This window comes from Paramacrobiotus metropolitanus, unplaced genomic scaffold, assembly GCF_019649055.1.
Source record: "Paramacrobiotus metropolitanus isolate TYO unplaced genomic scaffold, Prichtersi_v1.0 Parri_scaffold0000101, whole genome shotgun sequence".
NCBI classification, from domain to species: domain Eukaryota; kingdom Metazoa; phylum Tardigrada; class Eutardigrada; order Parachela; family Macrobiotidae; genus Paramacrobiotus; species Paramacrobiotus metropolitanus.
The window spans coordinates 496,295-523,279 of NW_026570321.1; the positions used below are offsets into that span (position 1 = coordinate 496,295).

Sequence of the window (26,985 nt, forward strand, 5' to 3'; positions counted from 1 at the left end):
CATCTTTGGAATATGGTGCGTATCAATTGTACGACTTAAAAATGAGATCCGTTAAAGGTCATGGAGGGACGTCGTGTAGACAAGCGTAATTCGCTTCCTCCCTGATAAAGGTCATCCTTTATTGAGATGATCCGTTGAGATGTGCGACTCGTTATGGGTTAATGGTCCCAAAAGGTCATGCGACTGGAATTCCGGTACGGTGACTCTCTTGGGCGGTAATGATCCCAAGGGTCATCCAACTTTTCTTCAAACTTCCATTAAAGGTCATGGAGGAACTTAGCCGATTTTTGCCGACTTTCAAGCATTTCTTCGCTTGCCCCCCTGGTAAAACTTTAAGTTGACCTTTCCGTCGCACATCCCACTTCAATATGCCTCGAGCGGCCAGAGTGCCGGCAGAGTTTACCGTAACATCTCTGATGGGGCCGGCTAACTACCGCATTAAATTAACCCCATGACGCTTCCACATTAAATCTTTTACTCTTGTTCGCCGCTTGTGGCCCAGCTTCCGTACGAGAGATCCGGCTTGATTACCGTTATTTCTCTCGTTAAGTTTTGACACTGAATCGCTTAAGGAGAGTGGCCGGCATAGTACACCGTAGCGTCTCTGATGGGGCCGGCTAATAGACCGAATCAAATTTAACCCCAATAATATTTCCACCTGTTGTCTTTCTCTTTTTCGCCGCTTATGGCCCATCTTCGTCTTCAAGAGATCCGGCTTGATTACCGTAGTTTCTCTTGCTAATTTATAACACTGAGTCGCTTAAGGAGGAGAGCCGGCTGACTGCCGTAGCAACTCCTTTGGGGCCGGCGTAATAGACCGAATCAATTTAAACCCCAATCGCTGCTCCACATGATTTCTTTATCCTTTGCGGTTCTGTGCTATAAACGCTGAAAACAACAAATACACAAATACAGTTTATGTAGACAAGTCATATCGCCCTCATATACAACACCATTTTTCATTTTTGTGACGTACCGACAAATGCCGTAGACGTCCTTTTAATAGTGTGATCCTAACGACCAACACTATTCCATTTCATTTGAATCATCTTCGCCGTCTCTCGGCGGACGTTTCTTAGTGCTTTCCGGTTGATTACGGTCAGATGTTCGGTCGACTGGTTCTGTTGAATCAACCGCCATGACCTTTTCCAGATCAACTTCTCGCTGACCGCGACCTTTCCCTTGGCGGCTGCGTTTAACCGCCTCTACCCGGTGGCGTGCGTCATTTTCTTCCAGTCGCAGTCTTCGGTTATTAGGGTCGTCCGCCAGTCGCCGTTGCACATCAGCGAGGTTATCGCGGAGTCGCTGGTTTCTTAGGCCGCGTCGTCCTATCTGGTTAGGGGCGCGTTCTGGGCGTCGGTCGCCTTTATTCACCAGAAATTCGTTGATGTAGACGTCTACTCCGTCCATTGGTTCAACATAATCGCTTCCCATAGTATCTTTGATCTTATTAATCCGCTCTTCGACCTGGGAGGCATGGCGCTGTGTAAGGTTTCCCTTTTCCCTTCGTGTCCTACACTTTTTCAACGCCTTCCGAGCCGTGTGGGCTATTCCAACATGTTCCATAGGCTCTCCCAACTTAACCACGTGAGGTCGGAAAAGTGGCGGGATGTCGTCCTTCATTGTGTTGGAAACCAACTGGTTCTGTGTTTTATAGTGTGCCAATCTCGCAGCGAAGACCTTCTGCCCCATCCTTTTTGCGGCATGGTCTGTGGGATCCACCTGTAATCCGATCGATGCTCTAGCTGCAAGTAACTTGAAGGCCGGATTCACATGTCGTAGAACGAATTGAGCCACATATTCTTGTCGTTCATCATAGTCTGTGTAATAAAATTGTGTCATCCCGACTGGGTCAGTCGTGTCCAATGGCACATCCAATAGGCTCAAATCCAGCAAACTGTGTAATCCATTTCGTCGGATGGGGAGATAACAATCTCGCGCAGAGTCACGAGGAATGTATAGTCGACGAAAAGTTCCTTCTTCCACTCCCCTCTTAATCTCTCTCGCGTACCCAGAATCGAGTAGGAATTGGCTCAACTGTCTCAGAATTGTGCCAATTTTGTTGGCTTCAACCGAATCCGGCTCAAGTCCAAAGTATCGACAAATTTCGACCGTTTGCTCATCGATATCAGTCGTCTTATATTCCATGTCAATACTTTCTGGTTGTCGGTTATTAAATCTGGAGTTTAATCGCTGATCCCCTTGGCGACGATTATCCGGTTCGCCTTGACCTTCCAGTTCGCGTCGGTCTGCTGATGCTGGCTGCGACGGTTCATTACTCGTCGATGAAGCCGGTTGAAGGTCACTATCCAAGATTACATTTCGTCGGTGGGTCACATTCTCTTGAGACGTGGTTTCGACAACTGAGCCAGTACCTTCCATCGCGTCATCTTCTTGTACGGTACTCACGATGGGATCCACTACATGAACCACTGACTCCACCCGCTGATACTTTGGGGGTGAATCTTCCCGTTCAGTGCTTGATGACCTTTTATTTGCGCCCGAGTCAAAGGTCGCGTAGAATGCAGCCCTCTGTTGCCATCTTTTATCGCGTGGGTCAGGCGTTCGATTTCGCGTATGTTCGCGTCTTTTATCCCATGACCTTTCGGGTGTTGACATCCTGACGTTACGATTACGGAAAGCAACTTCCGTCGGCACCTGATGTCCTTCCTTTTCAGGTTCTGTACGGAATGTCTCCGCACGCCGTTTGTCTTCACGTTCTCTGGTCGCTGCCAGTAACTTCGTTGTGTCGATCTTCCTCTGAATGCTCATCTCTGTTACTTCGTCGCCGTGGCGTACCCATCCTCTTCCGCCGCGGTAATCCCTGTCGCGGGAACGTTCGCGTGACCTTTCACGGTGGTAGTCACGTGTCCTTTCACGAGAGTGTTCACGTGACCTTTCGCTCCGTCGTTCCGAAATCCGTTCATGTTCACGTGAATGTCCGCGTGACCTTTCTCTATGCGGAGGCGACCGTGGCCGTATGAAGCCTTCATCCCGTTTGAAGCTTCTGAGTGCTTGCAGCACATCGCTTTCGGTTCGGCGAGATTTACGTAGGTCATCCATACGTCTTTCGACTTCCTTCTTTATGTATGGTGCCGGCGCGAACCCGTCTTGCAGTCGTTTCTTCTCCCGCAACAGCATTTTGAATATCTCGTCTGACATAGCGGCTGGATCCTTCGTTAACGTTTCAATTTGAATGATAAGCGACTGTCGTACGAGTTGCATTTCGTCTTCATTAAGGCTGGCCGTGCCCGTAGGTGCAACTAAACTCGATGTGCTGGGCAGCCCCTCTCGTGCGGCCTGTTCACTTGCTCTCTTATTTTCCGCATTAATTTTCGCGCGGATTTCGTCTTCCATCTGCTGAGCTCGCATCTTCGCTTGGTCTTCTTCAAATTTCTTCCGATACGCGTCTGTCTGTGGACACTTCAACGGCTCCAAGGTGTCATCCCAACCAGGTTCGTTGTTCCGGATCGCTTCCCGGTAGCGATCCTCGAGTAGCATTCGCTCTTCCATTGGGATGCTGCCGTAGTTCCTTGCGCTTATCAGATTGCGGAAGACATCCAGGTTCCCGCGTTTGGCTTCCGAGACTCCAACAAGTGCGACAATATGTGGGTCATCCAGCTTGTGAATGCATGCGTAGCACGGAAATTTCTTATCAACCTTTTTGTTATTACGTAGACAGTCCGGACACTTTGGATTGTAGCCCGTAAACCGATCGATGTCTGCCGCCGTTCCCGTACGTTTAGGAGTGGCTTGACCTTTCTGTGCCATTTTTCCGCTTCAATCTGTAATTACAAAACAATCCGTCATATTAACTTTTCCACGTTAATCCTTCCATTTCCTATCCATATCAAGGCTTTTCTATCATTTTTACGCCTATTCCGTTACTGAGCTGAGACTTTCCTAGCTCCTGCTGCCTTTTTCTATCACTGTAACGTGGTGACCTTTCTCACGTTATCAGCACTTTCTGACTACTGTGACCTTTTCTATTAGTCCTAGTACTGCTTTCAGTTGACCTTTCGTAACACTTTTTCGCTTTCGTTTTAAACTGTTTTATGCTTTTTCTGTAATATGCAGGGTTCATTACTCGCTGCATACTACACTCGATTAGTTCACTCGGATTCTTTCATCGATGGTTTATACGGCTTGAAATCGATTCGGCCATCTGGCTTAATATGAAGCACTTCGTCCGCGATCAAGGCTTCAACGGCATTCTTAATCCACTCTTTATCGCTTTCAATATTCAAATCTCCCAATTCGTAATTGACGGCCATGAAGTTTGAAAGGTCATTCCATGACGCTCCATTGGTACCGCCAATGGCGTCCAAAGCCACGTCTGTGATGGCTATCTTCCAGGCCTCCAGTTCCATTTTCAGTCTGGGCGTTCGTTCCGTGCCCTGTTTCGGAAGGTAGTAGACGACTTTGTTGTCCTTGTTGTATTTACATCCCAACTTTCCTTCCTTATATGCTCGTTTCAGAGCCCGTTCAGTCATATTAAGTGACGACCTTCCGTTCGTATTTATCGCCACTTGTCTTTTCAGGTCTGTCCCAAGCATTTCTTTCTCCCGAATAATCTGGAGTGCGTTCTGGACTTCGTTCCATGTACGATTATTCACGTCCAATGCCGGCCCTAACATGTAATCTGTAGCCTCCTTTGCCGGTGTACCGCTACTTTTCTGGGAGGATGTCGAGTCCGTTGGGTCAGCCGTCGCTGTCTCGTCGATCCTCAGCTTTGCCAGTGATCCTGATGATGACCCCGCCGATTTTGGTTCGGCTGTCTTCTTCTCCTCCTGTGGCAAAGTCTCTTGACCTTTTAAATCGCCGACCGACTTCGATCGTTCCTTCTCAAAGACGTCCTTTAATGGTATGAACAGTGATTTGTGAAACACCTGGCGCGCCGAATCCGCTTCAGCTTCTGCCGCTGCCTTATCCATCGGGAGCATGACCTTTTCTTTCTCCCGTTTATCTGAAGTTTCATGAATTTTTGGTTGATCATCTGCGGTAGTTCCAGATGTTTCTTGACCTTTCGGCTGTTCGCCTTTTTCTGTCGCAGGTCCAGACGGAGCCGTTGTTGTAGTATCGTCATCACTTCCCGATTCCGAGTCCATTGGGCCTTTTGTCTTCGATGAAACTGGGACCTTTTCCATATCCGATCAAGGCTTCAACGGCATTCTTAATCCACTCTTTATCGCTTTCAATATTCAAATCTCCCAATTCGTAATTGACGGCCATGAAGTTTGAAAGGTCATTCCATGACGCTCCATTGGTACCGCCAATGGCGTCCAAAGCCACGTCTGTGATGGCTATCTTCCAGGCCTCCAGTTCCATTTTCAGTCTGGGCGTTCGTTCCGTGCCCTGTTTCGGAAGGTAGTAGACGACTTTGTTGTCCTTGTTGTATTTACATCCCAACTTTCCTTCCTTATATGCTCGTTTCAGAGCCCGTTCAGTCATATTAAGTGACGACCTTCCGTTCGTATTTATCGCCACTTGTCTTTTCAGGTCTGTCCCAAGCATTTCTTTCTCCCGAATAATCTGGAGTGCGTTCTGGACTTCGTTCCATGTACGATTATTCACGTCCAATGCCGGCCCTAACATGTAATCTGTAGCCTCCTTTGCCGGTGTACCGCTACTTTTCTGGGAGGATGTCGAGTCCGTTGGGTCAGCCGTCGCTGTCTCGTCGATCCTCAGCTTTGCCAGTGATCCTGATGATGACCCCGCCGATTTTGGTTCGGCTGTCTTCTTCTCCTCCTGTGGCAAAGTCTCTTGACCTTTTAAATCGCCGACCGACTTCGATCGTTCCTTCTCAAAGACGTCCTTTAATGGTATGAACAGTGATTTGTGAAACACCTGGCGCGCCGAATCCGCTTCAGCTTCTGCCGCTGCCTTATCCATCGGGAGCATGACCTTTTCTTTCTCCCGTTTATCTGAAGTTTCATGAATTTTTGGTTGATCATCTGCGGTAGTTCCAGATGTTTCTTGACCTTTCGGCTGTTCGCCTTTTTCTGTCGCAGGTCCAGACGGAGCCGTTGTTGTAGTATCGTCATCACTTCCCGATTCCGAGTCCATTGGGCCTTTTGTCTTCGATGAAACTGGGACCTTTTCCATATCCTGACTGTCGGACATATTACAGTGGATCTGTCTTTCCGGCGGTATTAGACCGACTCTCGTGTATCGGATCGGGTGTCCTCTATGTGCGTTTGTCGTGGCAAGGACGTTCTGTTTAATCAACTTTGGCAATACGCGTTCGGTTGCCGTGTCGATCTCCTTTATCATTCCATTTCCGTCGTTCCAAACTGCGTTGATGTACTGGCTAATCCGGTGACTCGTTGATCCTAATGGGCTTGTCATTCCCGCGATTGCCCTTTCCACTCGCATTGGGACCGCTTCATTCGGAGTTGTCAGCGCCTTATCCGAACTGGCTGGTCTGAACAACTTGGCCTCATACGAGAAACTCGGGTGCTTCTGGATAAGTTTTCCTGCGTTCCGTGCGAATTCCAATACGACGTCAAACTTCTGTTTAGTAAAGCTACGACGCTGTCTCTTCAAATACGTCTTCAGGCCTGATTTAAATTTGGATGTCACCGATGCTGTTCTTATTCGTGTGAAATTCTTCTCCGCTCCGTTATACGCTTTGATTATTTCCTCGACCGTGTTCAAATTATCATCATCTGGACCATCAAATTCTTCATCCTCTGTAAAGTCCAATTCACTCTCTCCGTCTGGTTCGGCGTAATTGATCATTGCCATTGCATCAACCTTCATGGCTGTTTTGACCTTTCCTTTCGTCTTAACGGGCTCGCTCTTTGCTTTTTGCCCTTTATCCAAGGCCTCCGCTAAGCTTCTTGGCTCAGTAATCCTTGATCGTGTCGTTTTCGAATCTGTATGTGACCTTGCACTGACCGTCGAAGTGCTTGGAAGGCTCACTTCCGATGCCTCCGATTCACGCGACGTCTCCCGTTTCGCTTTTTCGCGAGTCTGTTTATCCTTGCGCTCCTTTGGCGTGGATGCGGAGATGACAATGGGGATAGCTTGTTTCACCGCTATGACCTTTCCTTTGAGTTTTGATGGCTCTGCTGTAGCCGATTGAATAACTTTCTTTGACTTCGTAGGTGTCGATGACCTTTCTTCAACTTCGCCAACTGACTCGTCCAATATCTCGACATCATGCGACGCTGGTTCATCTCTTTTCTTCTTCCCGGTGCTTATGCTATCGCTTTCGTCACCGCTCTTCTTCTTCTTATCTTCTTCCTCCTGTCGTTTCTTCTTATCTTCTTCCTCCCGTCGTTTCTTGAGGAAATCGCCTTTCTTAACCTTGTCACGGTTCATGGCCTCTTCCAATCTGGGCGCTTTTCTCGGTTTGACTTTTGAGGGCTTGACCTTTAAGGGCTTTTTGTGCTTGTCGGCCATTTCTTCGTCTGAGCCTTCTTCCTCAGGTGGGTTATCGTCTTCCGTCTCTGGTTCGTCGTCACCAGGTGGATTACAATGGCCACAGTTTGGTTCATCACACTGAAGGTGCTCATGACTTCCTTGGGCAATCTCGAATACTCTTTGTAGAGAGCGTCTGGCCCCTCCTATTTCAGTTACATTTGCCGACGTGCCCGGCGCCTCTTCCGTCTCTCCGGCTCCGCCTTCTTGTGCCGGGGGATGAATTTCCAAGTGTCTTGTCTCTTTCGGAGATCCCTGTGAGGCGACCTCCCACAAAGGGTTCTTCTTAGCGTCGTAAAATACCGTTTTGTACGATCCGTCTTCCATTCGTCTTGTGAGTCGGAAATGTGCTCCATCGATTTCCGCCCGATGCCGCATCATGCTGATCAGTGTACTCGCTTGAACCACAGCGTCTGTTCGGTCGCTCTCAGGTATCAGATCCCATAACTGCTCAATCGCTGCCTGATTCGCGTTTCGGGCGCTCTCTTCTGACACATCCCATGGGGCATATGGAACCGGGTCTCCTGTTATTGGATCGACTATCACTGCAGTTATGGTTTCCACAGCTTCTCCATTACCACCGAAAAGTCTGAGGGTGACCTTTCTGCTTGTCGCATCTGTATATCTCAGGACCGACTCATAATCATCTGACGATCGTTTCTTCGGGTCTGGATCCGCCGTCGGTTTTGAGCGAGTTCTCTCTTTGATCAACAGTTTGCCATCCGTTGTATATGTATATGCCAAGTGGTCATCATCTGTGCCCACTTTGATACGGATCCATGCATCCTCTTCGGTTGCGACTTTAGATACCACGTGCTTCATCATCTGAACGATAACTCTCGGGTTATGACGTTCTTCTGGAGGAATAAACTGTAGCGCCTCATTGACTATCGTTTTTGACTCTTTTCCAATGGCATCCTTGACTGACCTATCCGCGAGGGGATTATACGAGTCAATCTCTTTGTTCGTTTTCTTATCGACTATTCGTGCAGTGACCTTTCGTTCTCTATGATCTTCCCCAGTGTACTTGGCCGTGAAACTTCTACACTTCGGGAATCGAATCTGACCTTCCGTTCCTTTCGGCGTGGGTGGTACACTCTTTCTACCCACTGGAATCGGGGCCTGTGGCTTTGCCGGCTCAGCTGGTGTTGCTTTGCTTTCTGTGGGCTTCTTTGTTCGCTGCCCTTTCTTATCGGTTTCTTTTGGGCTTGTCGTCGGTGACCTCACTCTTTTTCCACTCTTCGTGGTGCCACTGGATGGTTCTGTGACCGAACTAGTACGTCCACGTGCTGATCCTGCAACCGAGCTGGCCCGTGACCTTTCTGCTCGTTCCGTTAATACGGCATCAATCTTCTGCTTTGTGGCCAAAAGATCCTCGTCCGTCATTTCGTCGACTGGGGCGTCTTTTTCAACCATGGTTTTAGATGGTCCCTCGGCGCTGGTAGTCGGCATCTGTCTCGCTTCCGGGAACACTTTTAGGTACCTAAGAATCTTCTCGATAGTCGAAGGCCATGGTCTACCGTTTAGCGACGGGTGGTATTGCCACATCGATGCAACTTTTATCGCGTATTCCCTGCGCTCTTTTTCGATCAGTTTCGTTTTTTCCTTCAGCGCGATATGACATGGTTTGATGACAGCTTCCAGACTAATCAGCTTTCCATACCATGCGTGTTCATCTTCAACTCGCATATGAATTCGGTAAAGTTCACGACACTTTCGGTTTAATTCCCGGATAGCTTCTAAATCCTTTTCTGTCAGTTCGTCGTTCTTATCCGGAATGATATTTAAGCGTGCATCGTCCTCTCTCAGATCCAAAGGAAGCTTCGGTGCGTATGCATGTATCGACGGTTCACCTGGGGGCGTAAGCCGTAATCCGTCTGGTCCAGTCTCGTCCAAGTTAGGCCCCAGTGACGGTAAAATTCCTCTCGGTCGCCTATTTCCTCTGTTTGGCGAATTGCGATGTAGACGCTGCACACCCAGTTGCTGCGGTGTCCTCATACGAGGCGCTCCTATGTCCGATAGTGCCAAGCTTCCGGTCTCCGGAAAAGGCGGTAGTATCGGAGATGACCTTTGTGATCGCGGTGGAGTTCCGCTGAATCCACCATGTCCCATAAATCGACTCGGTGTGGTCTGTTGCGGTGGCGGCATCAACATTCTGGCCGGTCCCATCGGTGGAGTATATGATCCTGGATACGGTTGATAAGGGGCGGCGACCGTTGCTTGTCCCGAATACTGGGTTCCGGCAGGTGAGCCGTGGTGCACCCAGTTAACCGTATCCTGGTAGCTCGTCTGCTGTCCTGGATCGTGATACACATAATACCCTGGACTGCCGTAGTAACCTCCTTGAACTGTTCCGGGTTCATTCTGGGCCGTTCCCGCTGATGACGTCGATCCTTCACCATATGAAGTGTCATAGCCGTATTCACCTTCCATTCTTATAGGTGTTGATGCTTTTAGTGGGTTTCCAATACTTTCCGAGTCTGAATTATCCGAGTTTTGCCGTTCCAATCTTTCCATTAACTGTGCTTACCTTCTATAAAATGAAACAATTAAGGTTAACTTTTTTGCACAGTGGTGACCTTTCTTTTTCCTTTCAACTCTTATTTTTAAATTATTGTGACCCCTTATTTATGTCTATGTGGTTATTTGTTCTCTCGTCCTTTAGTTATCCGATCAAGAAGTTCTTTTTCGGCTGCATCCTCAGGTTCGCCTTTTTGGGTCAATAAGTCCGTAGGGGTCGGTTTCTTTTTCTTCTGTTTGGCTTTCCGCTCGTTAATTGCTTTCGCTATATCACGGCCCAATTGTTCAGCTTTTGATTTGACCGCTTCTATCTCCTCTTCTCTCTTTTTTATGAGGTCATTCTCATTACCGGTAACAGTGCGTGGTTCGAAAAATTCGGGTCACGCTCTGACATCTCAGCGTCCGTACGCTGTTTCGAAAGGTCATCCTTATCTTCGGTAGCAGTGCGTGGTTCGAAAAGGATTGTTGCAGGTCCTTTTGGAAGTACGCTCTGGTACTTTAGAGGTCGGTTCGTTGTCTTGTTCCAGTGACCTTTCTGCCAAATTACCAGCCTCCGCGTTCAACTTGATTGTGACTGCTGTTTCGAAATCCTTATCCTCTTTCTTCTTTCTTCCTCTTTTCTTTGTAGGTTTGTTTTCTTTTTCCATTTCAGGTAGCGGAGGTGGTTCGAAAAAAGGTTCTTTTTGAGGAGTATGCTCTGCGCCCTTATCCACTTTTTCCTTTTCAGGTAGCAGAGGTGGTTCGAAAAATTGATTGGTACCATTTTTCGAAGCAAGCTCGGCTTCTTCCGTTTCTTTTTCGTTCATCGTTCGTTGCGAATCTTTCTCGTCGGGTAATGGCGGATGCCACGGCTTTAAGCGATCAATGGAAACCACTTTTAGATCCGCTTCCTTCTTCGGATTCTGCTCGATGACCTCCGCCTCGTTTGTTCGCGGGAAGCTAAGAATTTTCCACACTTTATCGTACTTCGACTTGAAATCCGACTGATTTTCTTTTTTTCCTTGTTTAGTATCTTTTGGAAGTCGTATAAGTACCAAATCGCCCACCTTGAAATTCGGCTCCGATTTCTTCTTATTATAAATTTCCGCATTTTTCTCATATGCGTCTTTAATGTTACATCTCGCCACTTCTTCGGCAAAGGTCAAGTTCTTTTTCATGGTCTCCACCCATTCGTCTGGAGTCCCATAATCATCGGGTATATTCGTTTTTGTAACCACATCTTCCGGCATTGTCATTTCTCTGCCGTGTAGCATATAGTATGCTGAATATCCCGTTGTGGCGTGCACGACTCTGTTCATCGCCGAAATAACATATGGGAGATACTTGTTGAACTTTCTTTCGTTTCCCGCTTTCAGGTACTGTGCCAGGCCATCCGCAATCGTTTGCATCTGTCTTTCAACTTGGCCTTGACCTTCCGGATGATACGCCGTTCCAAATGTGTGTTTAATTTTAAACACATTGGTGACCTTTGCCAAGACTTCGGCTGTAAAGTGTCGTCCGCGATCCGTATGCAGGATGTGCGGTGCTCCGTGTACCAATATCACGTGCTTCACGAACACCTTAGCGAATTCTTTAGCCGTTGCTGTTTTCATCGGTACCGCGATCACGTATTTCGTCAGTTGGTCGATAAATACCGCTATGTACTTGTATCCACGTTTCTTCGTCGGTAACAAAGGTCCTTTCAAGTCAGCATATACTCGGAAGAACGGATGTCCCACTTTAATCTCTTGCAATTTTCCAGGTGGACATTTCCTCGGTGTTTTACGGAACTGACATCCTTGACAGGCGAGTATGTAATTCTTCACGTCTGTACTCATCCTGTCCCAGTAATATCGGAGTCTTATTGCTGACAATGTTTTCTCAAATCCCAGATGTCCCGCTGCTTTCTCGTCGTGCAATGCGTGGATTATTGCTCTTCGCATTGACAACGGAACAACATATGACCTTTCAAGTTTTCCATTTTTATCCTTTACTCGGTATAATATACCATTCCACAACTGGTAATGCACTTCAAATTTCGATCTTGTTTCCGCGTCTGGTAGGTGTTCCAATTCGTCTATGATCATTGCCAGATGGGGATCTTTCAACTGTTTATTCCGCAATTGCAAGTTTGAGTCATCAACCTCTTCTTCGTCACCTTGCAGGTTGACAATGCGAACTGTCGCTGTACTGAGTTCATTCCAATCCTTGATGACCTTGCATCGTGGTAACGGTTTATACCGCTTTTTCGCCTGTTTTGGGAATCTCAACAGTTTGATTGGGCATTCGTTCAACGCTTGTGCCACTTTGTCCGTTTCCCAAAGGTCATCTCTATTCTCCGCTCTATCATCAAGTCCCGTGACCTTTCCATTCTGCATTTGAGATTCCGCGTCAAGTCCGGTGACCTTTAAGTCACTAACGGCGGGCAACCAGCTTCTCACTCGGTTCACTTTTGCTTCGTTTTCAGCCGACTCGTTCGCCGTAGCTGAAGTGACCTTTAATCGTTTCTCCCTCTGTTCCACCATCTGCAGGAACAGCTGTCCAACTTCAATTGCCGGTTCCTTCGTATCAAACTCCTTCTTGTAATCCTCGAAATTCGGAATCTCATCAAATTCTTCTTCGTGACACGTCGGACCTTCAATTGGCGCTCTGGATAACGCGTCCGCGTTGTCACAATATTTTCCCGGTTTGTATTCGATTTTAAATTGGTGACCTTGTAATGCCATTGCCCATCTTGTCAAGCGTGGATTCATTCCAACTTTATTCGTTTCTGACCTTAGCAAGTTGGTCAGCGCCTGATGGTCCGTCCTTACGGTGAACTCGGCATAATCGATGTACGGCTTGAATTTCCTGACAGCGAACACTACTGCCAGACATTCCCATTCTGTTACACCGTAATTCTTCTCCGCTCCATGTAGGACACGACTGGCGTACGCGATCGGATGTCCATCTTGTGACAGCACGGCTCCGATTCCTTCTTTGCTCGCGTCGCATTCAATGACGGTCGGTTTCGCGGGGTCAAACTTTGCCAGTACTGGACCTTCACACAACAACTTCTTCAAACTATTGAACTCTTCTTCATGTACTGCAGTCCAGTCCTTTTTCACGTGTTTATCTTGTCTCAGCAACTCATACAAGTGGCAAGTCTTCTGTGCGTATCCCATTATGAACTTGCGATAATAATTCGCCAGTCCAAGGAATGACCTTAACTGCCTTTCTGTTTGAGGCCGTTTGAACTCTGAGACCGCGGTGACCTTTTCCGGATCCATTCGAATTCCATCTTCACTGAGTATGTGACCCAGGAATCCCATTTGTCTCATTCCAAATTCGCATTTCGTTGGCTTAATCGTGAATCCCGCTTCCACCAGACTCATTAAAACATTTCGCAGATTCTGCATGAAAATTTCCCAAGTTTTTCCGGCGAAGATCACGTCGTCGATATACCCGAAAACGCAACCCTTTCTTTTCGCTTTCGAAAGTACTTTATCCATACACAATTGAAACGTTGCTGGTCCGTTGCATACGCCGAATGGCATTCTTTTAAATCGGTACATTCCATCTTGTGTTACAAAGGTCGTCTTGTTGATTGACGCTGGATCCATTGGGATCTGCCAGAATCCACTTTGTAAGTCCATTTTTCCGTAATATTTGTTGCCTGCGCACGCGTCGAGCAACTCATCCGGGTTCGGTAGCGGGTAGTTATTCTTTCTCGTCAGCTTATTAAGCATGATGTAATTGACACAAAATCTGGTTCCCATTGTTCCGTCGCCATTTTTCTTTATCGCCAATACGACTGGAAAACTCCATTCGGCGTCTGACGGTTCAATTACATCTTGTGCTAACATCTCTTCGATGTGCTTCGTTATGAACTCACGGCCTGTCCAACTCGTTCTGGCCGGGTTACATTTAACTGGCTTCGCGTCTCCCGTATCGATTACGTGAGTGACCCCTTTCACATCTCCATATGGTTTCTTTGATGTGGGTAAGACCTTCCAGAATTCCCAAAACGCGTTGTACACGTCGTTTTTCTGCTCTTGAGTAAGGTCAGGTCCCAATTTCAAGTTTTGAATTATCTTTGTAAGTTCAGCTTTCGTGGTATCGTCCACCTCCGGGTCCTCGAGTACGTTCTTTACTGTCCCGGCGTTGACCTTTACATTCTCCATATGTTCATACGGCTCAACGTATCCAAGAAGCTGATTTTTCTTCACGATCCGATATTTGCTACTATGATTGGCAATGACGATTTCGAAGTATTTTCCTCTGTGATCGGTCACTCCTGCCAACGGTTGTACTTCAGTTTCTACTTGTGGGACCGGTGTGAACATCAGCTTGTTTTGAGCCGGGGCATATTTTCCCATCTTGACCTTTACGCGTGTGCAATTTGACGGTTTCAGTTTAATTCGTTGGTCACTGTAGACTTTGATCACGTCTTTGGACATTCTGGCTTTTTCCACTTTCAACCTTCTAACTTTGATATCCTTTTCTTTGAGCTCATCTACTTCGTCATCTTCATCCAAGTCCATCAAATCTTCTTGCTCCGAAAGGTCACTTACACCTGAATCTTCCGAAGTTGTTGAATTGTCACTTGAACTCGTCCACTCTGAATCCGAATTACTGCTCTCATATTCTTGTGCAGTGGCTTGACCTTTGTTAGTCATTTCGAGTGGGCGCTCATCAACTCCTTCGTCTTCCGATGAAAGGTCACTTTCACTTTCCCGCGAATCGCTAAGTTTTTTCGCTTTCGAATTTTTGAGCAGAGGTTTGTCCCCTTCTTTTGCCTTTCGCCCGTTTCGTGCGGCGACTCTTGGGTGACTCCTTGCTACCCGAATTCTCGTTGGTGACCTTTCTGATTGGTCGGAGTTTGACCTTTCTTCGTCCGATTTTGACTTTTCCAGTTCATTTATTTCTTCGCGGCTCGTTAATGGCTTTTCGGTCAACTCGACCGGCGGACATTCCTCACCGTTATCGAGTGACCTTTCCCGTTTTTTGCCTCAGTTACTGGGTTTTGCTGTTCATTGGATATCCTTTCAACTTCTCTTTAAACTTCTTCCACATTTCGCCCCTCTCCGTTAACATCTGTGCAATGTCGAAGGCCGACTTTGAACTTTCTTCCGTTTCATTCGATTGTCCTTCGGCTATCTCTTGAACTGGTTCCTCTTTCTCTGCTTCTTTGACAGTCCCTTTATTGGCTTCATCCCGTTGAATTGTTTCGTAACCTTTAGGTCGTTTAGGACCGACGAAGATGCAATTTGCCATCAGTTCTTCGGTGACCCATTCATCATTCGGAATCGTTTCATACATGCACCATGTATCGCCACCTCGTTCTGGGTAGTCCACTCCGTCTGGATCTGGTGCAAAGGTCACCTTTTTCTTTTGCATCAGTCCCGGTGACCTTCTTCTCCGGGTTACTTGTAATTCTCTCATGTCTTTGACATCAAATGTGGGAATTTCTCTTTCAAATTTATCCCAGTATTTCTCGAATACTTTTTCGTTTCCCTCTTTTAGCGCGTTGTAGTACACTTCAAGTGATTCGTAGACAGGTGTACCAAGTCCTGCCGGGAAGATGATCGTTCTCCCTTCACCTTTATACATGTGGTTCACACGGAAGTCCCAAAAAAGGTCAACTCTCGCTTCTTCCCACATTTCTCCTTCTTCGGTCATCTCTTCTATCTCTCTTTCAAATCTCTTTTCGGTTGCTACCGGATCAAGGGGATCTTGGATTCCTTTCTCCACACGTTGCAACCAATGGTTTAACCATCTGCCTCTTCCAATTATAAAACTTTCCACGCATGACAACCACGTTCGATATCTATTCCAATGATACCGTTCGATGTGTGGTTTCCACATTTCGTTTGTCCGCATGATGCTTTTCGCTTTCTTTTGGGCATGACCTTTAAGGTCTGCTAATGCGGCATTACATCTTGGCCATTCGGAAGGGTCATCTTGAGAGGCATTTTCACAACATTCCGCGCATTCCCATTGTGGTTGCACTCTGCACGGATCCTCAAAGTAACCGTGGTGACAACTCCCGGCTCGTTCTTCTGGAGTTAATGTCCTTTGACTCGCTTCAGGTTTAACCTGTTCCTGTACTGTGGTATCTTCCTCACATTCGATTGGAGTCACGCTTTTATCCTCAGAGGATATTTCAATGACCTCTGGTTCTTTTTCTGTTCGGTGACCTTTCAATTGTTCGAGTGCCTTGTCGCGGATTTCGCCTGTAAACATCTGTTCCTCTTCAACTATTCGTTTCAAAACTCGTAACCTTTCACTCTTTTTATCCTTCCCCACTTTAGCCGTCTTTATTTCCAGTGCCTCTGGTACTGGGATAGGCTTTGCCCACTCCATATCTGGCACAAGAGATTGTTTCGCTGCAACTGCCGCTTCTTTCTGTGTGGCAATTATCTCTTCAATCGTTGGTGACCTTTCGGTAGCAGGTCGTGGTTCGAAAAAGGGTTCCTTTTGAGAATCACGTTCTGTTACTTCCTCTTTGGCTTCATCTGGTAGCCTTTCATTTTGGATAGCAGATCGTGGTTCGAAAAGGTTCGAATTACGCTCTCGTTCCAAGTTCTCAGTTGCTGGTGACCTTTCGTCTTCCTTTCCCAGTGCCTCTGGTACTGGGATGACTTTTCCGACTTTTCCATTTTCATTTTTCGTTTCCAGTGCCTCTGGTACTGGGATAATTTCTTCCTGCTGCACTTTTGTCATTCCCGGTGCCTCTGGTACTGGGATGACCTTTTCTCTTCCCTTCTGTGCCAGCAAGGTCCGATTTAATGTCTTTTCGATCTCCTGCTGGATTACTTGCAACTGCTCAAATGGTGACAGTTCTTTTCGCGTCATCTTTTTCTTTTCGTTTCCCGGTGCCTCTGGTACTGGGATTAGCGCTTTATTAACAGTTTGAGCCCTTTCCTGTTTTGCAAGTTCGGTGACCTTTCCGACTTGTACTTTGGCAACTGGTTTTGGGTCATCTTCTTTTTCTTCTTCACCTTCATTATCCAACAGTACAAATTTCTTTTCCAAGAAGTCGAATCCCAGTAACACTTGTACGTCGTCACACTTCGGTCGGACGTAGAAGGAATGTTCGCTTGTCTTCTTTCGTAAGGTCACTGGTGCTACACAGTAGTGCGTCACCAGGAATCCTGACGTTCCGCTAATTCCGTTAATCTTCACCAATCTATCTGGTGGCAATGGGAGCATATGAAGTCCATTCTTCTCGCAAAACGGTTTGCTGATCAGCGACGTCTCAGCGCCGGTGTCCAACATTGCGTTGACCTTTATGTCTCCCACTTTCACTTCATGTGTGTATGCTTCAATTCTCTTAGGCAATTTTCCGTTTTGAATCTTCAGTGTGTGAATCTTACATTTCACAGGGATAAGCGATACTGGTCCTGGATCCATATCGGGAAGCACTTGTCCTTTTGCTGGAGTGCTATGACCTTTCAGTATCTCGCTCAACTTATCAATCCTGTGTGGAACGTTAGTCCGAACATCGTAATATTTTCGCGGCTTTTCTTTATCTGTTCGCTTCTCTGTAGCCATTTTATCACCGGTGACCTTTTCCACCTTCTGCACTTGCTCATTTGCTTTTGTGCCATCCATGTGACCTTTAGTCACTTCATTTATCGTCTGATGGATCAATTCCTCTTTACGGTTTTCATTTCGCTTATCTCTCAGCTTCTGAATGACTTCGCTTGTTATTTGGTCAGCTCGCTTCAATTCGTCTTCTTCGCTATCTTTCATCTCATCTGGTGACCTTTCATATGTAACCATGTCATATCCTTTTTCGGTCATCCATTCGATCACCTTCGCGGAGATTTCATTGTTCGTTTTCGTCTGATCAATTTGTGAAGACATTCCGTCTGTTCGGGCTGGTGACTTGTCATTGGCATCCTTTTTCAGCGCCTCCGATAAGTCCCGTGACCTTTCAACTGTGTTACTCTGTTTCGTTTGCGCCATTTCATTTGACCGTCCTTTTTGTTCATTTTGCGCTAAGTCCTGTGACCTTTCGTTGCGCTTCATGACAAATCCGCCACCTGTCAGCTTTTGTATGGGGACTTTTTCTCCGTAATTCGGCGGTTTATCCTGTGGCGGGGCATTGCGTGAATGATTCCAGTCAGCTAATGTCTTCTTATATTCCTCTGGATTGAATACTGGGATGGGGTTCGGTGACCCTTGCGCTGGTTTCCCGGTAACCAACTCTTCTAGTCGCTTTCTTTCACATTGCGTTCGCAACTGTTGCATGTCCCAGTAGTCCTCTTGTGACATTTTCGCTTTCTGCTTTGCCTTCGGCGTTACGGGTATCCACATCCCGTGATTCCCATTCGGTCTGTAGGCCACTTTTTGCCAGATTTCCTTCCGTTGCAGCGTTATTGCATCTACAAGTGAGTCATCGGAGTTCTGTGCCATTTCATTATTCTTTTGCTGCGCTGTTCGCAGTGTCAAGTCTGTTTCTTGACCTTTTAACACGACGCTATCGCCGTGACCTTTGGCGTTCACACCTGCTCCGTGACCTTTCGCTTGAACTTTTCCAACAGAAGGTGACCTTTCATCTTTACTAATGACGGTGATATTCTGCTTAATCCATTCTTGCCTTATTCGCTTCTCTTCTTCGTCTTCTGAACAATTCCAAAACTTTGGCTTCGGCTCCCCGTTACAATCGCAACTTGGCTCATTCGCCTTATCGTTTTCTGCCAAAAATTTTCGGAATTTCGCGTGCTGCTCGTTTTCTTCTTGCGCAGTATCGTTCTGCGGTTTCTTCTGATTAAGCAGCGCCTGTTTAATCTTTGCGTTCCGTTGTGCGCGTCGTTGCGCTAACACTTCTTCGCTGCAATACGGTGACCTTTCATTTTGCTGCACTTTTTGCAGTGTCGCGCTACCGTCACGACAATTTCCACTCGCAGTACCATTCTGCGGTGACCTTTGGTCCCGTTGCGCGCTTCCACTCGCAGTACCATTCTGCGGTGACCTTTTATCCACTTGAACGTTTCCGCTCGCAGTACCATTCTGCGGTGACCTTTCGTTCCCTTGTACTGGTTTCCCGATAACCAGTCCGTTTTGCTGCTGTGACGGCATCCATATAGCCGTTCCATTTCCTTTTTGCGATGACGGCATCCGTATAGCCGTTTCTCTTTGCTGTGGCGGCATCCATCTAGCCGTTTCTTGTGGTTGCGGCATCCATATAGCCGGTCCATTTTGCTTTTTCGCTGACGGCATCCATATAGCCGTTGCAGTGGTCACGTTCACTGCAGTACCATTCTGCAGTGGTGACCTTTCCCTTTTATCCGGTGGTTTAGGGTCGGGTCGATCAGTAGGCTCACCGGTGCCTACTGATCTTGCCCGTTTCCCTGAACCGGCGCCCCTCCTTGTTGCGCGCCCTGCACATTTCCCTGCTGTTGATCATTCACCGGGCCGCCTCCGTTTGGCTGGCCACCACCCTGTTGGTAGTTTCCGCCTCCATTTCCACCGCCTCTGTAATTTCCGCGGCCATAGCCTCTGTTCCTTCCTCTGAAGCCGCCGCGGCCGAAGCCACCACGGCCGTAGCCGCCATTCTGGCCACCGCCATTTCCATTTCCGTAGTTTCCGTTGCCCTGCTGGTTCTGAAAGTTTGCTTTCGCCTGGTACCATTGCGTGATCAGGTCATATCCATTTGCGACCGCTTGGCGCCAACCACCGAGCCCGCGCAGTCGTTGCCACTCGTTGAAGGCAAACAGGTTTGGGTTCTGTTCCGGTGGTGTGTTGGCGAATTTGCATCCCTGGGTCTGGTGGTTGCCATACATACAGTATTGGCACATCTGAACGTTGTTCGCCACCCATCCGTCAATCATTTGGAACTTGAATTCTGTCCGTGACCCTTGATTCTGCTGGTAGTTCTGGTTTCCTCTATTTGGCTGAAAGTTGCCTTGACCTTGACCTTGATTCTGAAAGTTTCCTTGGCCTCCATTCCAGTTTCCATTCCCATATCCATTTCCGCCAAAGTTACCGTTACCCCTCCTTGTTGTGGTAACCCGACATTCATGGGGACCATATTCTGTGGTGCAGGTGGGGCCACATTCTGTGGAGCCACATTCTGGGCTACTGGTCTCACTTGAGCTGCTGCCTGTATCGCCGCCACCATCGCGTATGTTATCGGTTGCCCCGTCTGACTGTCGATAAAGGTCACCTTTTCGGTGACCTCTCTGACCGGAGTCTCCACGCGGTACTCAACCGGCTGCTGGGCTGGCGCAGCTGCCATTCTCTGTTGCGGCACGTTTTCAACTTGACCTTGGCGGATCGTCACGTAATCCTGGGTGCGTTGACCTTTTGGCGCCTTGTATTTCTCTTCACCAGTGGCCCAATGTCTGAAGAAATCTTTCACGTCTGTTGGCGTCTTGCACTTTTGCATGCGCAGGGCTTTGTAGAGTTCGTTATCCCCTCTACATCCTTCAATCAGGAAACCCACTGCTTGTTTCTCTGTGATAATCCGTTTTGCTTTGAATCGCATCATCGCCTGGTAATACTGGTCAAGTGATTCTTTTCCGAGTTCGAATTTTCTTGCGTAGGCCTCACGTAGGCCTAAGACTTCTTCATCCCGATCTCCGTATTCGTCTTTGAATTTGTCCATCCACTCTGTGATTGAGTATTCAATCCGGTCTTCTGCTGCAATGTCCTTTTCCCCTTCGAACCAAGTTTTGGCAGGACCTTTCACCGCGCTTGCTATCTCAATCATGATTTGGTCGTCCGTCAGCTGGTAAGTCCTTTGGGTTTCTTTCACCAATCGTGTCCACCCACTCACTGTGTCACGACTGCCGTCAAAGGTCATGAGGGGTGTTTTCCTGGCCATCGAGTTGAGTGCTTTTGTCAATTGTACCGCTGTGTTGGCTGCTCCCTGGTCCTCGTCTTCTTCGCTACTCTCATCATCATTGTGAGTTCGTTGCGCCTTCCCATAACGAGACTTCCTTGGACGTTCCTGCCGGCTGGGGGGTCTGTCTCGTCGTCCTTCGTCGATAAACACATTCGTTTCAATGTGCGGGGGAAATTGTGAAGGTTCACCTCGACTCATATGCGGGTAACTTTCCGAAGGTGGCTCTTTGTCGTCTTTGACCTTTTCGCCATCTCTTTCATTTTTAACACTCCCCTTACCGGTGCCGGTTCGTAGCGGCATCTCAAAGTGGAAGCTTTTGCCCGTGCCCGTTTCATGCGCCTTGCTGTAACTGGGCGGAGGGGACTCCACTGTTGCCGTTTTAACTCCGTATTGTAAGAGTTGTTCATCTTTATGCTTGTTAGACGTCTGAAGCGCCTTGTTCTCATCTTCCAATCGTTTAGTTCTCAGTTGAAGTTCTTCTCTTTCCCTCTTTAGATCAGAATTTTCCAGGTTGACCTTTCGTAAGTGTTCCTGCAGTTTAAAAGACTCCTGCTGGGTGACCTTTTCATTTTCCCGTTCCATTTTTTTGATGTGCTCGACCAGCTCACTCGTTTCATTTTCGAGTTGCTGATACTGCTCAGCGGCTGATCTCAGCTGATCCTTGATTGCGATCAACTCATCATCTTTTGCCAATGCTGTGGTGGTCATCTCGACGAGGTCAGTGTTCAGCTTTGCAATCTCCTGACTCTTTTGAGCGACCTGTTGTTGCCACTCTTTGTCCTTCAACTCCAATGTTGTGACCATCGTGTCCAGTCGCCGTGCTTCCTTCTGCCATTTGAGTCCTTCCTTAGTGATCTTTTCAATGTCTTCTATGACCTTTTCATTCTCCTGGTTGACCTTTTTGATTTCTTCTTTCAGGCGTTCTCCTTCAGTAGCTGTGATGTCTCTTGCCTCTCGCATCGCTTTGATTGCATCATTGCGCAACTTCTCAGCTTCGTCCGCCCGTTCCTGATGACCTTTCGATTCTAGTTGTAGAGTACTGACTGTTTCCTCCCGTAGCTTCAGATCATTCCTTAGTTTGAACGTCTCCGTTGCCAATGTCGTTAACCGTTGTGTGACCTCTGCGAATTTGGTCGCGTATTCGTCCCGTTTAGTTTCAGCTTCAGTGACCTTTTGACGCAACTGGTCGCACTCGTCCTTCAATTCCGCCAAGTGCCGTGACCTTTCTGCTGATTCCTCTGACATGCTTTCATTAAGGTCACTGACAGCGAGATGACCTTCCATTTCTCTGTCATCTGCCATCTTTAGGTACTCTTCTGCAATTTCCTTTTGTCGCTCATATTTGACTTTCCGTCTGCGGAGCTCTAGGTCACCCTGTTGCTGTTCCAATTCGAATAAGCGAGTTTCGAGTGTCGATAATCTGTCTCGATATTCCTGTTTCGCTTGTCCGCCTGACGTTCTGGCTCAAGTTCATTTTCCAACCGTCTCCTCGTGGACCCTGTTGCTGTTCCAATTCGATAAGCGAGTTTCGAGTGTCGATAATCTGTCTCGATATTCCTGTTTCCGCTTGTGCGGCACATCAAGTTCATTTCCAGCTTTACGCGTCTCTAGAGTTGACGTGGGACTGTTTGGTGATGGTCGTACCCTTTCCATTCTGTGTCCGGTCAATTAAATGTTCGGGATATCCTTAAACGGGGTCATTCTTCAGCTCGGTCAGCCTCTTTCATTGCAGTTTGAAAGGACATATTCATCGTTGCGTCATCATCTGTGAAGTATGACTCGTTGGATTCATCTGAGACCATTGGAGTTGCAAAAGGTCATCGTCCGCGGTCTTATCGTTCAGTGAAAGGTCATCCAATCCCAGTTCAGCTAGTTCCTCTCCGGTGACCTTTGTCTTTTCCATTTCGATTGAGTCAGGTTTACATTTTTATCCTGCTCGTCCGTTCCGCTAATGGTAGCATCCACTGTGATGCCCCATTGCTTCCACTCCTATTTCTGTGGACTTTCCTCCCCGGTGACCTTTATCTGGTTCATCGGATGACTTCCCTTCCCGCAGATGCGGGAGTATCCTTTCCGTCGCTGGAGCTCTCCTCATTCTGTGAGCTCAGCGCCACTGGTATGTGCTATCACTGCCTTTGCTGTCTTTTCTTGCAAAGGTCACAGCCGCTCGGGTCTGTCTATCATGTCCGACTGGACGCGAGAGCGACTTGTATTCCTTCTTATATGGATCAACTGCGCTTTGTTGTGATCCTCGGGAGCTCCTGCTTCCCTGACTGCTGGTAGATGTCGGTTCCTCTTGTTCTTTGTCCATGTTGATCGGATAACTTGGACGCTCCTGCAATTGTTCTCACACACGTTATTGTATGGTTTATTCAATTTCCTAAAGGTCACTTTGTACCTCCGAAATTTTCTAAGTCCTTATTAAAGGTCACTTTTCGACTGAAAAATTTCGACTAAGTCCGTTTAAAGGTCTTTTTCGGTAAAAGTTCGAGAGATTTGCCCTAAAAGGTCACTTTCGGACAAAACTTCGAAACCGTTTTTACAGTTTGAAACACGTTAGCAAATGAAATCCTACAGCTGCTGATATCGCTGTATCACTATTCACTTCAATTTCGCTTTGATAAAGGTCACCTTTCGTCAGTTTCGGATCACAAGGTCCTTAAATAAGTCTTAGGACAATTCAACTTTTTAGTAAGGTCACTTTTCAGGTCAAAAGTCCTGTTCTGGTCTCAAGGTCACTTCCTGACTCAATTCAACTCAAAAGGTCACTTTCCAGCTCAGTTTCAAGTTAAAGGTCAATTTCCAGCTCAATTATATCAAAGTCACTTTCTAGCTCGACTTTGGTCAAAGGTCACTTTTCCTTTGTCTGAACTCAAAAGGTCACTTTTCGTCTCAATTATCTTATCTCAAATCAAATCTCCCATTACAGCTAGAGTTCAGCGGAAAATCCCCATTCGGGTTGTTTACTTCATTCTGATTGGTCCGCTAGCTCAAAATATTCAGTTCAAATTTCGGCCAATCACAGCTCAGATAACTGACCAATCACGTTAATCCGTTAAAAATTTTTATCTGCCTGACGTCACGGTCAACGGCCAGACATGCGCGCCGCGTGCAAAACTCCGCCTACTTTTACACTCAGCTCAGTACGGACCAATAAAAATTGCCAATTTTACCAACTAGCCAATCTCGTAATTATTAACGGTTTTCTACCTGTTAACCGTCCGTCCGTTCCGCGTTCCACGGGGAAATGATCCAAATGATCCAGATTCTTCTTCCACTATCCGTTCCCGCGCTGCCGCCGGTTTTACCGTAACGGTGGTGCCGCACGCTTTGGTAAGTTACTGTGCCGGCTGACTGCCGTAGCAACAGTAGTGGCGCTCTACTCCAGTTTGGAGGAGTCTGATCGGTCTTTTCCGTACGCCCCTTTTGGCGCTTCGCCGCTTGTGGCCCACGGCTTAGGATTCGCTGAATCCTTGCCGAGTAACAGTGACACCAGTGTAGGTCTTCGCTGAAGACTCTACACCGAGAACACCGGCGACTGAACTCTTGACTCTTGCACAGCTAAGGAAACAGTACGGTTCTTCGCTGAAGATCCCGTACCGAAAACCGAAGCTGGAAAATCCACGTCAGATGAGGCAGTTCACCGCTTGTGGTGTGCGCTTTGCTGTGAGTACAGACCTGTGCCTTACTGGTCGAGTTCCACATCAAATAACAGGCCAACTTTGCCTGACACAAATCAAATCAGAGAACCGCTGTCGGCTCTGCTACCATCTAATGGTAGATCCAGAATGGATCCACAGACGGAGACAGAAACGGAATCTATCCCGTGGAGTGAGCGACACGATCTGGGTCGCGAGCTATGCGGAAACACAAAACGTCGCACCGTAATCGCTGACTTTTAATAATATTGAAAATTCCGACAACAGAAAATCAACACTGATCGGCGCAGCTCGATCGTAAAGCGTGGAGCCCATTCAACAGCGTGCAACGCTGTGCAGCACGTGCTATGCCGCGCCCACTGACAAAACACAAGCCAATCAGAAGCGAGACACAACACAGGCCATAATCCAAAGGCGTAGCGCCACTGACGTGAACGCTAGTGATCCCGGTCTCACACTCACTTGCTATCGCTTCGGATACGGATACGGCAAGATTTTCTCTTCGCGTGCTCGTTTGATTTAACTGTGTTCAGTAGAAGCGGTAATACAAATCCCCGACTCAGTTTTGTCAGTTTGTGCGTTTATCAGTGTTGTAGATATCGATGATAATTGGATCTGTGTCGGACCGTTGTAAAACGTTTTAACTTTTACTGAGACATAATTCGGTTGGTTCCTGCATCTTTAGACGTATTTGGAAATAATTGCGGAAGATGGCATCGGGTGCGGACCGTGCGGGTATGTCAGTAAACTAAGCGCACGCTTAACCGCGCATGTGCATACAGTCCGGCATTCGAACCGTCAACGCTTCCGTGTTTACGAAGAAGTGATTCAGCCAGCCGCTGATTTTATTGCTATTTCCGCTTCGTTCGCTTACCATCTCTATATCCTACTAATTAGGTTCCTTGCTGTAGGTACCAGCGGGATGTCGTCGAACCCGACGATGGAACCGCGGCAACCAGGAACTGAGGTTCGGTTGGTTCTTGTGTTCAAGCACGCCCTGACGTAAGTGCTACCGCCCCAAGGGCGTGGAACAACTAAGGGGAATTTAACTGCGATGCCAGCCTCCTGTACTTGCTGCCGTCACCCGGCTGGAGTTTTACGTTGTGGCTAAACATGGCACTTATGTACCGCGCCTGATTTAACCATATCTATTGCCGTAACGTCACAATCCAGGCGGGCGACGGCAGCAAAATCTGGCCTCAGCAGTTAAATTCCCACTGCATAACACCGTGCGCTAGAAATCTGTTAGAGGTCGTCGGCTTATTCGACGATTGACCACCATCACCCATTACGGACGGGTTCGCGTCAGACAGGCTTTCCGTTCTCTCGTTCACTTACGCAACTGACCATACCCACAAAACGAATAGTTTTTAAACAATTTCTGGCGTTCGTTAACACTTATCTGCCGTTTTTTTATGTTTTCTTTAACCACTGACTGTATATTGCAGGCACGTGGCTGGACAGGGTAAATTTAGCCAAGAACTGCTGGACAAACTGCAAGCGGTAGGTGAACGTCTTTCTTCGTTGTAATAAATGCGCTTTGTTGTTGTGTCGTCGTTATTGGAAGAGACGAAGCAGACTGCAGACGTATCAATTTATCGACGGGAAAGGTCGCGTTTCAGATTCTGGCGACCCATAATTTTACCAATCAGTTCATCGTAATTTGTAATGCAGTCAGATTGTAGCGTTGTTGATTACAGGATGCTGTTTTCTGTTTCCAGGTGCAGAAGCGAAAAAGCCTCATGTTGGAGGTGGATCCGCGTGGTATCAACATCGCCGACGTCAAGGCGTTTGTTCATGAACTGCAGATGACGGATCTCGGTCCAGGTTCGTGCATGCGAATGTAGCCTGAACGTCGTCAGTTTAGCGCAATACCGCCTTTCTAAAGCTATAAGACTACTGCTGCCTGTTATTTTTATGGCGTGAATATCGTTAGTTTTGACTCCACTGGATGCTTTTTAGATGGCGGTGATATTGGAGAAGAAAATTATTTTGGACACGGTTTCATCTCTGAACTGATCCAATGGGGCGTTTTAAAAACGGTACGACGTATTTCCTCCCTTTTAGTTGTAGTATACTATTGCCGTCTATCGGCACTATGCATAGGATTTTTTTCAACCGTTATGGCCAAATACGAGTATAATCTGGTTTTTCTGTTTCTACCATAGAACCGTGTATAGTACTTTACTTTCGGTCATCACAGGTGGGCACCGCCTACAGCCTCGAATACACCCTTCTCCCGGCCGAAACATCGCTTCCCATTGCCGTCGACCAACAGAACGGCCTGATGAAGCAGGCAGATCCCGCGGGCGGTCGCCAGACTACTCCGCCACCGGCTCCCATCCTGCCTTCCAATCCCATCGTTTCCCTTCCGGAACCTTCACCACCTTCCCCGGAAATTCCCGTACCCGTCCGCGGCGTTGATGTGCCGAGTCCACAGGGTTCCAGTGCGGCCACGCCATCAGACGGCAGTATTGGCGCCCGCAGCTACGCGCAAACGACGTCGTCCACAGGCAGCCGGTGCGAAGAAGATCCTGGATTCAGGTAGCGCCCTTCCACTACCAC

The 26,985-nt window shown here is 47.5% G+C and overlaps 2 protein-coding genes across 3 annotated transcripts; both read right to left on the minus strand.

The window, feature by feature from the left end:
• LOC129597181 (uncharacterized) lies at positions 1–24,150 on the minus strand. 2 transcript variants are annotated; one of them, XR_008691531.1, is made up of 3 exons: positions 23,972–24,150; positions 977–3,785; positions 1–888 (listed from the first exon to the last, which is right to left on the minus strand). XR_008691531.1 is itself a non-coding variant. In XM_055494648.1 (2 exons), the coding sequence occupies exon 2, from the start codon at positions 3,769–3,771 to the stop codon at positions 1,027–1,029; it is 2,745 nt and encodes a 914-aa protein (XP_055350623.1). In that variant the 5' UTR covers positions 3,772–3,785; positions 23,972–24,150; the 3' UTR covers positions 1–1,026. The 2 variants fall into 2 exon arrangements, 1 of the variants encoding a protein (XP_055350623.1); XM_055494648.1 differs by having other exon boundaries at positions 1–3,785.
• LOC129597200 (golgin subfamily A member 6-like protein 22) lies at positions 3,781–22,063 on the minus strand. Its single transcript, XM_055494667.1, has 3 exons — positions 21,137–22,063; positions 20,065–21,061; positions 3,781–3,785 (listed from the first exon to the last, which is right to left on the minus strand). Exons 1-3 carry the CDS (start codon positions 22,061–22,063, stop codon positions 3,781–3,783), a joined length of 1,929 nt encoding a protein of 642 aa, XP_055350642.1.
• Positions 24,151–26,985: the final 2,835 nt, after the last annotated feature.

Coding starts and splice junctions, on each gene's coding strand:
- LOC129597181 (XM_055494648.1), bottom strand. CDS start 3,771: ATGGCACAGAAAGGTCAAGCCACTCCTAAACGTACGGGAACGGCGGCA.
- LOC129597200 (XM_055494667.1), bottom strand. CDS start 22,063: ATGGCAGATGACAGAGAAATGGAAGGTCATCTCGCTGTCAGTGACCTT. Junction 21,062..21,136: donor TACAATACGGAGTTAAAACG/GCAACAGTGGAG, acceptor TTCCACTTTGAG/ATGCCGCTACGAACCGGCAC.